General features: G+C 38.9%; 1 protein-coding gene across 1 annotated transcript in view; it reads left to right on the top strand.

Annotated features, from left to right (window-relative positions):
- The first annotated feature begins 4,394 nt into the window (after nt 1–4,394).
- LOC111144290 (interleukin 5 receptor subunit alpha) overlaps nt 4,395–9,718 on the top strand; it is a 29,629-nt gene continuing 24,305 nt past the window's right edge. Inside the window, exons 1-3 of the mRNA XM_022498530.1 lie at nt 4,395–4,467; nt 6,059–6,204; nt 7,673–7,811. Coding sequence (XP_022354238.1) covers nt 4,395–4,467; nt 6,059–6,204; nt 7,673–7,811 — 358 coding nt within the window. The remainder of the gene's footprint in view (nt 4,468–6,058; nt 6,205–7,672; nt 7,812–9,718) is intronic.

Raw genomic sequence — 9,718 nt, 5'->3', positions numbered from 1 at the left:
CAGGCTTGTTAACATACTCCCAGCCTCCTGCGCTCTGATCTATTTTTCCCCAGGCTAGGTTTTAGCCTACTGACTTGGTAGAGTATTAATTTGCCTCTATTGTTTACAGGACCAGGCACTTTAAGCATCTGCCCTGTGCCTGATGCTGTGCTAGGTGCTGGGTCTGCAGCCAAACGCACGGACAGGATGGATCTAGTCCTGGCCCTCTGCTATTGAGCACGGTTGTTGGAAACAAGAGGATCACCAGAGGCAGGTATGGCCAGGAGTGGGGGAGCAGGGATGCGGGATGGCAAATCATACCACATGGGATTAGCTGGGAGATATTTAACCACTGTTAGGAGATTAGCATCAAAGTCCTTCTTCCTTCATTTTCCCAAGGGAGCACCATTCCTACCTTGGCTAAAGATTGTTTATGAATGTATAGGGCAACAATTTGAACCCATGACTTATATTTTATGACTATTTCAAAAAATTGACCAAAATCTAGGAATAAGAAGAAAAAAACTGCATGCATTATATGCAGTCCTTATCACTCATTTATATTTTTAGGAAGCCTGCACGGGTTTTCATTTGGGGAGTAATGCAATATACCTAAATGTTAAATGTGTCCTTTGCATTGTACACCTTGGGTTATTTATTTTTCATCGCTCAAGAGATGAGTTTTATTGCTGATTACACTGTACAGGGACAAAAAGAGGAAGTAAAAAAGTAAACTCTTTACTTTTAAGAGCCTAACAGAGCATGAATCCTCCCTGTTGCTTTTCAATTTCTGTGCACTGAGGTTGAATCTGGAATTAGATGTCACCACAAGTGACTCAAAAATGCTCTAAAAACAGGGTTGCATATACAACTTTGGTTATAAAACAAATGCCCCAGGCAAAAAAAAAAAAAAAAAAAAAACAATAATAATAAGTTGAGAAGAAAAAAAGAGGGGAAAATATTCTTAAGTCTGAACTTCTGTAGAATTTGACCAATTCTTAGGAACACTGGGGAAATCCATTGTCAATTGCCAAAACTTTACCCAACTTTCTACAAACATCTGTAGTGCAAGAGGTTGTGCTCCTGTTTTCTCCCAAATTTCCAATAGAACACTTATCAGAAGGCAGATTCTTAGAAGGCACTCGAGGAATTTTAGGTAGACTCGGTGAAATGTCACAGGAACAAGTAACCTATGATATCTCTAAGAAGACCGAGTTTGTACTCGTGATTATTGTAATTAAGTCCAAGTTTGCTTCATTCTGCTTAATTTGAATGTTATTTTAACAACTTGATAGCTTTCTGGTGGATTTTAATCGGTAGCCATAAGTAGTTGATCATATTGCCATTTTGATATATATTTTTTTAAGTTAGAGAGGTAGCTCTATATTTCTGCAGTGAAAGGTTGCCCAGCTGACATCTATTTAACAATAAGCCTTTGGATTAAAGACATGGCCTGGAGAGATTTGGGTTGTTTTTCCAGCAGTGGTAATTGCTATGCCTGAGACCAGAAATAATAAGGGATCACGGACAAAGGCTGGAGGAGCTTTCAGGGAACAGAACAGAGAATGAACAGGATTACGGAAAACCCGGGTCAACTGCCAAAGCTCCAGTAATACCCAGTCTTGGGGGGAATTTAGCTGGCTCACAAAAAAATTGCCATTCTCACTAATATTTTGACTTCTATTTGAGCGTCTTGTGTTGTCTGTAGGACATCTAATTTTGTTGTATCACCTTTTTGAATGGAAAATATCGCAATGAGATGAGAAAAAAAAGGGTATGGCTGTTTAATAGCCCCCCCAAAATAATAATAATCATCATCGGAAAAATTTTGAGTGATTGAATACAAAACGTAATTCCATTTTTCAGCAGCTACGATGTTGGAATATGTAATGAATTCTAGGGGAAGGTGCTTGGTTATGTAAAATATTCAATTATCTCCCCACTTAGACACTCAACAGTTTCATCTTTCAATTACTTAACTGCAAAGAACAAATACATGTTTGGTCATAACGTACTATTTACTTTGCCAGTCAGTACAGGTCTCTAGGGAATATCAATCTTGCATTTCTTTTTTTCTGACCTAGAATTCCTCTTAATGACAATTAGTGCAAAGTTAGTGCATATATAACATTTCAGGAAATGCTGACGTTTCAAAGATGTGACCTTACCTTGCAGAGGAAACAGTCTTTATTGTTACTTGTTAAAGGTTTTTTTTTTTAGTTTTATTTTTGTATCTTTGCTTCTCAACAAATTACTAATGCTTCCCTGTAACTCCTTAAAATTCTTACTTGTTGAAAAATTTTAAAGTATTAAAATACCTTTTATTGTCCTTGTCATTTTTAAAGTCCTGTTTCTACACAGTGTGAGATCAGAGTAAGAGAACATTATTTTTATCAAAAGTAGCACAATTCTGATTAGCAATTCTCTATTTGAAAAAGAAATTGAATGATTTGTATGACATTGCTGTTTGTTCTATATTGAGATATTTTACTAATTTCGTTACAAAGTTAAGAGTGATAGTAGTAAGTAAAGTAATAAGTTGATTAAATAGTAAGCTCAAAAATAATAATTAAAAATTTCTTTATTCGGGTGCCTGGGTGGTTCAGTCCTTAAGCGTCTCCCTTCGGCTGATGTCATGATCCTGGGGTCCTGGGATGGAGCCCTGCATCGGGCTCCCTGCTCAGCAGGAAACCTGCTTCTCCCTCTCCCACTCCCCCTGCTTGTGTTCCCTTTCTCGCTATGTCTCTGTCAAATAAATAAATAAAATATTTATTTAACAAAAAAAGAATTTTTTTCTCCATTTAGCCAAAAGTCATCTTCTGTGGTTCTGCCACCATTATATTTGCAAATACCAGTCCTTTTAAATAAACTTTCTAAAAAATATTGTATTTTTACATAATCATTATACCCAATGTAGGACTCAAACTTATGACCCTGAGTCCAAGAGTCACATGCTCTTCCAACTGAGCCAACTAGGTGTCCTTTTAAAAATAAATTTTTAAACTGAATACTTGAAGTCATTTAAATTAGCACAGAGCATAGGCTTTGCTGTTGGAAGATCCAAGATTACGTCTAAATTCCATTATCTACTAGATGTTTGATCTTTGGAAAATTATTTGAGTTTGCAGACTCTTTTTCTTCATTGTCAATTGGCTAATAACCATGTGGGCCACCCATGGAATAAAAGGAGGCATGAGAGATGAAAGGAAGAACTGCTTTGTAAAACCCAGGGTAGCACACAACACTGGGAAGCTGTTAAAATTCTTTGTTCCTTAAAATCCAGTCCATATGAAAAATGCCTTTCAGTATCTCCAGAGGAAACCCTCAAGATTTCTAATCGATAATTCCCAACAAGGCATCCACTCCCTTCTTTGACATCGTGTCCTACAGGATGCTGACATTAACACCCACACTTTCCAGGCTGCCATGTTGATTTATCACAACGTTACAACTCTAGAATCTGTTTCATTGTCCAGTTGTTTCAAGTAGGTAGCAAGACGGTGTTTATTTTCTTTAGGCCTGTAACTGTGTTTTTAATTCCTTTTTTGGCCTGGCCCTATTTGGATTCATCAAAATATTTAACCTCTCCAAAGCTCAAAGTGTCATAAATTTATTCCAAGTTTTGTGATACAAAGTGTCTCTTCCTCACATTAAAATTGTTTTAAAGTTTCTTGTCATGTTGCCTCATATTTAAATGCTTGTTAGTTAAAATTAGAATTTGCTATCTGATTAACAGTTCCGAGAATTTTTACTGTTCAAAGATCTGCTCTGGTCTCCTGCTCAGTACCCGAACTCACCCACTTATTTTCTGTTCTTCGGCTTTGCCCTTGCTGTGGATTCCACGAGGACTGCCTTTCCCCTTTGTGTGACAAGAGCTCTAGTTAGGGGACGCATGGGTGGCTCAGTCAGTTGAGGGATTGGTCAGCTTGTGATCTTGGGGTCATAAGATTGAGCCTTGCGTTGTTGGGCTCCGTGCTTAGCCCAAGTCCGCATGGAACTCTCTCTCCCTTTTTCTCTATCCCTCTCCCCTGTTCTCTCTTTTCCCCCCTAAAATACATAAATAAATCTTTAGGGGGAAAAATAAAAAGAACTCTAGTTAATCCTTCTGGAGTCAATTCAAAAATCTCTTGGTTCTTACTGTGTCCCATTCACACCTTTATTGCAACAGTGTTTAACTGGACTACGATTATTCATTTACATTTCATCCTGCCCTTCAGACTATGGATCCACTTTTTAAAGACAAAACCCAAGATTTGTTCATATTTGCATTTTTAGCACATAACAGATAGTTCATAATGTTAAATGGGAAAAGTTCTACATTTTACAGTAAAAGGTAGCTTCCAGTTTCTCTTAAAAATGGCATCTGGTGGTGATTTGGATCTTCATCCTTCTGTTTTCTGTAGGATGGGATTATCATGGCATCTGCATTACTGATTCTGTTGTGGGCTATGGTGATACTGAGAGCAGACTCACTTCCTGATAAAAAATGTAGGTACCACCTATTAAATTCAGCAGTGTTTCTTTAAAATATATATATATATATATATATATATATATATATATATATATATACATATACATATATATATATAAAACAAAAAATGATAGCCTTATTTTTCCCCTAAAAATATCCCTCAATTTGAAAACTATGTATGGATTGTTAAAAGAAGAATATTTATTCTTATCAGAATCCAAACTCTTTAAACACACTAGTACTTGAAGAAAACAAAGTTGGCTGGAATGCACATTTGATGTCAATGGGGAATCATATTCGGAGTGTGGGCGCATGGGCTCTGTGGAATGGAGCTGGGGCCCATGTGTGGAATGGCTTCCCATGCAAGCAAGGGGTTGGTTACGAGTCCTCACAACCAAAGAATAAAAAACTTCCACTATGTTTTGTTTCAGAAACTTGTTAATCTATGGATTTGGTATAAGGACAGAGTCTAAAAAAAGAAAATTATCACACGATCTGTATGTAGTGTTGTCTAAGAGAACTTTCTATGATAAGGACACTATTCTATATCCTCATTCTGTAATGGAGAAGACACTACACGTAAGCGACACAGAGTGCTTGAAATATGGCTCATGCAACTAAGGTAAGGAATATTTGGTTTAACTCACATTTAAATAACCATATATGGCCAGTGGCTACCATAATGGACAGTGTTTTATAGACAAAGCCCTACAAGCCCTATATGTGGCAGGTATGGATGCAGAGTTGTACAAGGCTATTCAAAATTAAAGGTCAATGGAAATATCCGACCAAGTAGTAAGTGAATAAAATTCAGTTTCCTAATAGTGTGTACAATATTGTCCTAGTTTTAGGAAGCAATTTAAAAAGTTGTAGCAACATATGCCAAGGGCAGAAAATAATGAATGTATCACATATTAACACTATTCTCCATTGCAGGATTAGAGGTAATTTTTCTTTCTTTTTCTTTTTGCTCACCTGTGCTTTCCAAAATTCCTACAATGAGCAGGCATTGATTTTGTAATTTAAAGGAAAGTTTTTATTTTGAAAACAGTGGTTCAAAGAAAAAACCCTCTTTTCTATTAAGGTCTAAGTAGTTTTGCTCACAAATTGTTTTGACTTTGAATCATAATGAGAAATAAATTAATTTTACTTCAAGAACCAGTGCAAATACACATATTGAAGTACATATTGATGTAGTAGAAAAAAGAGGTTTATGAAACATAGTCATTATATGTCATACACCCTGATATTTTCTATCCTATTTCCTTCCATGTCATTAAAACAAATTCTAGCCACAAACCAGTAAGTTTTTCCAGCTGATTTATAGATAATGGCCCTCAGCTTGAAGACTATATTTACAATAAATGATATTGTATTCATATTTCAGTTTAAAAAAAAAACCTGCATATGCTACAGGGAAATACCTGGCAAAGTTAGAAAGATAATGAATTAAAAGCAGTTTTAAGCAACTGTTTTTTCAAAATTATTTCCATCTTATACATTCTAATACTCATAAAATCCTATACTACACCCTGAAGGTCTTGGGAAATTTAAAAGTGCTACCTCCATACAATCAAAGATCACGTGGCTCCTTTTCACCAACAGCTTTACTTCTCCCACCTACCAATTTCACCATCAACGTTATCGGTCTAGCCCAAGTTCTTTTGCGCTGGGAACCAAATCCTGATCAAGAGCCAGAGAATGTGGAGCTAGGCTATCACGTGAGAATAAATGCTCCGCAAGAAGAAGATGTAAGTATTTATTCTGACAGTCGTCTTTATTCAGAGTCCATTTTAACACTGACTACTTTTTCCCCAGCGAACGAACTTTTAAGTCACCCTCCTCCCCCGCAAAAATATGGACTCAAGGGTTTTCTGTTAGACTCTGAGTAGAGTAGGGTGCCTGTTGAAACGACAGTGAACTATTGCCATGCATGTTGCTAGGCATTCCACAGCAGCACAAACTTTCTAACTTTTCCCCGATTCTTTCACCAAGAAAAGCAAGATTTGATACTTGAAAATATGCAGATTTGATACTTGAAAATAGGCAAAGAGAAGAAGATAGGGAAGAGAGCAGTGGAGTAAAATGGGAAGTGGCTGGAGGCCTAGCCAGAGAAGCAAAGTTCAAATCCAGGGTCCACCACTTCCTGTCTTGGCAACCTTGGGCCAGTCACTACACATCTCAGAGACAGGGCTTTGCCGTATCCCACAGAAGGGATTATGTTAAAGCACCCAATACTTAGGACATGTGTAGTAAAATAAGATGAAGGAAGATGCAATTAGTATTAGCTTTTTTTTTTTTTTTTAAGATTTTGTTTATTTGAGAGAGAGAGAGAGAGAGCAAGAGAGCAAAAGCACAATCAGGAGAGGAGGAGCAGAGGGAGAAGGTGAAGAGGCTCCCTACTGAGCAGGGAGTCTGACATGGGGCTTGATCCCAGGACCCTGAGATGATGACCTGAGCCAAAGGCAGAGGCTTAACTAACTATGCCACCCAGGTGCCCCAGTATTAGCTGTTTTTGCTTTCAATATGGAATTCTAGAGAATTTTCCCTTAGAAAGTATCCTCTGGGGAAGAGACTGGGACTAGAGAGATGGCTGAGGTGAATGTGAGCCCTAATCATAGTATTTTGTTTGTTTGTTTTTTTTAAAGATTTTATTTATTTATTTGTCAGAGAGAGAGAGGGAGAGAGAGCGAGCACAGGCAGACAGAATGGCAGGCAGAGGCAGAGGGAGAAGCAGGCTCCCTGCAGAGCAAGGAGCCTGATGTGGGACCCGATCCCAGGATGCTGGGATCATGACCTGAGCCAAAGGCAGCTGCTTAACCAACTGAGCCACCCAGGTGTCCCTATTTTGTTTGTTTTTATAGGAATGTGTTCATCTATCACTGATAAATCATTATATATTATTGTACTTTTTTTTTTTTAACACCCAAATGCTAGAATTGGGTCATTTATTTACTTGTTCATTTTTTAAAAATCAACTTTGTTGTGGTATGAATGGTGTATAAAAAGCTGTATGTATTTACCTAACTTGATGAGTTTGGGGATAAGCAGATATGTACCTGTGAAATCACGTGCTTAAGTTTTTTTCTATCCAAACTAGTTCATTGCCTTTTATTTACGTGCCATTTAAAGAGTGGAAGAAAATGCCTATCAGATTAAAATAACTCTTTTAATGCTCTTTCCCTTTTCTGTATCATGACTTGTGGAGTTTATTTTTAGTATGAAACCAGAAACACTGAAAGCAAACGCATAACCATTCTTCATCAAGGCTTTTCAGCCAGTGTGCAGACCATTCCGTGGGATGGCCACTCCCTCCTCGCAAGCAACTGGGTTTCTGCGGAGCTTAAAGCCCCACTGGGTAAGACGGTGCCTAACAGCCTCACATTGTATTCCTACTTTGCAGATCAGGCAAAGCTGGAAAAGTAATTGGCTTTTCTTTTCCATAGTCAGTCGGCAGTTCCTCCTAAGTCATAACCCACCCCATTCCATCTGGTGCACCCCTGCACACAGCTCGCACGTCTCACTTCCCTGCTCCCACGTCACAGGGTCATCGGCAAAATCACAGCCAATGAGGTCTTTCATAATTGGGCTGTAAGACATTTTCCAACCATACCCAACACGATTCCTCTGCTTTTCTCAGACAGATTTCTAACGTGGACTCTGCCCCCGCACCCCCTCTTCTGGAGCAGCTTTTTCTTCCCTCAGAGACTTTGCTTTCTTGGATTCCCCTCTGCCTACTTTTCTGAATCCTTCCCATACTTCAAAGCCCAAATCAAATTGGACCTCCTTTATAAAGCCCTTTTACTTTTCATCCTATACACCGAAGAAGGCTCTTCCTCCTCAAAACCCATTCATGGGCTGTGTTACTCATTTGGCACATATGCCTCTATCTTTCACAAATTAATAGCTTTATACATTGCCACCTCTAGATATAAGCCTTGGGGTGGGAGGGCAGCAGGGACGGTGTCTCATGCTTTACTGGGCCGGGAGAGCAAGCAATACAACCTTCCAGATGGAGTGATCCCCCCTGTGCTGTCTATGCCACTCTGCACTCTAGGATGTGTCACAGCAAACTGAAGGAAGCTTCTGATGGTTCACAGAAGCCACAACACTGAACAACCCACCATAAAGAACGAGGATAGATAGCAGCCACTGTCTATACTGTCCTCTGTGGAAAACTGGGGTTTCTGATATGTAGAATCAGTGATACCTATGATTAAACCCTTGGAAAAACCACACACACACACACACACACACACACACACACACACATACGGGAAAGAGAGAAGGATCACTGTGTCCCAGGTCATGTGAGTGTTCCTAGTAATAGCTGTCTTGGCCCGTCTGGCCCACAGGTAATCGTCCAACCATTATCTTGTCACCTCACTAAATGCAATGGCTACACAACCCCTGAGTTGTATCAATGATGGAGAGCGGCACTGTGAACATCTTTCTGTTCACTCATGAGAACATGCTGCAAAAACCATGGAGCAGCCAATGCACAATGGCCTCGATTCAAGGTTCAGAGACTAATCTAAGGTAGACAGACACAAGGTCACAAATACAGACCTCTGTGTGGCCACCTCAGAATCACATGTCCGCAATTCTAATTATTCTCTGAGCATGCCAACATATGGGGACATGAATGAAAAATTAACTCTCCCTTGAATCAAACCGAATTTATACCAAATAATTCCTTGGAAGAGAGGTGGGAGACAAACAGATAACAGGAGACTCCAAACTATATTTGGGTGTGCAACAGCACACTGAGTACAAGGCATACACGTTAAGTCTATGTACCTTTGTCATATTTGAATATACAGAAAAAACCTATCTGGCAGTACATGGTAATAACACAAAGTAGCTAGTGTCCCTTTTGTCCAACTTCTCTGCAGACAAGAGGAGCCTGTCTTCTTCTCTGCTTTGAACTACACTGGCTGACAGTGATAAATATGATCACAGAATTGACTTAAACTAAGCTAAAAAGACCTCATCTATCATTTGAGACTCAATCTAAGGGCTCCCACTTTGATGAGGTCCTCCCTGTCCCTCAGCGCAGTGTTTTTCCCCTCCTATGAGCATCCACAAGGCCAGTTTCACCACATGTGTTCAGAAGAGAGCCCTAGTTAACATGGTGACAATGTGGTATGAAACGGAAACAAGGCTTTCCAGTCAAATCTTCACAAATTCTGGGTGAAGTGAACATAATACGTTTGGTGAAAAATTGCATGATTCTTTAATATCTTTGCACAGTAAAGCTGACTT

Source organism: Enhydra lutris, unplaced genomic scaffold (assembly GCF_002288905.1).
Source record: "Enhydra lutris kenyoni isolate GAN:26980312 unplaced genomic scaffold, ASM228890v2 scaffoldscaffold10, whole genome shotgun sequence".
Classification (NCBI taxonomy): Eukaryota; Metazoa; Chordata; class Mammalia; order Carnivora; family Mustelidae; genus Enhydra; species Enhydra lutris.
The sequence above is the reverse complement of the archived record's forward strand: the minus strand, read 5'-3'. Positions and strand labels throughout refer to the sequence as shown.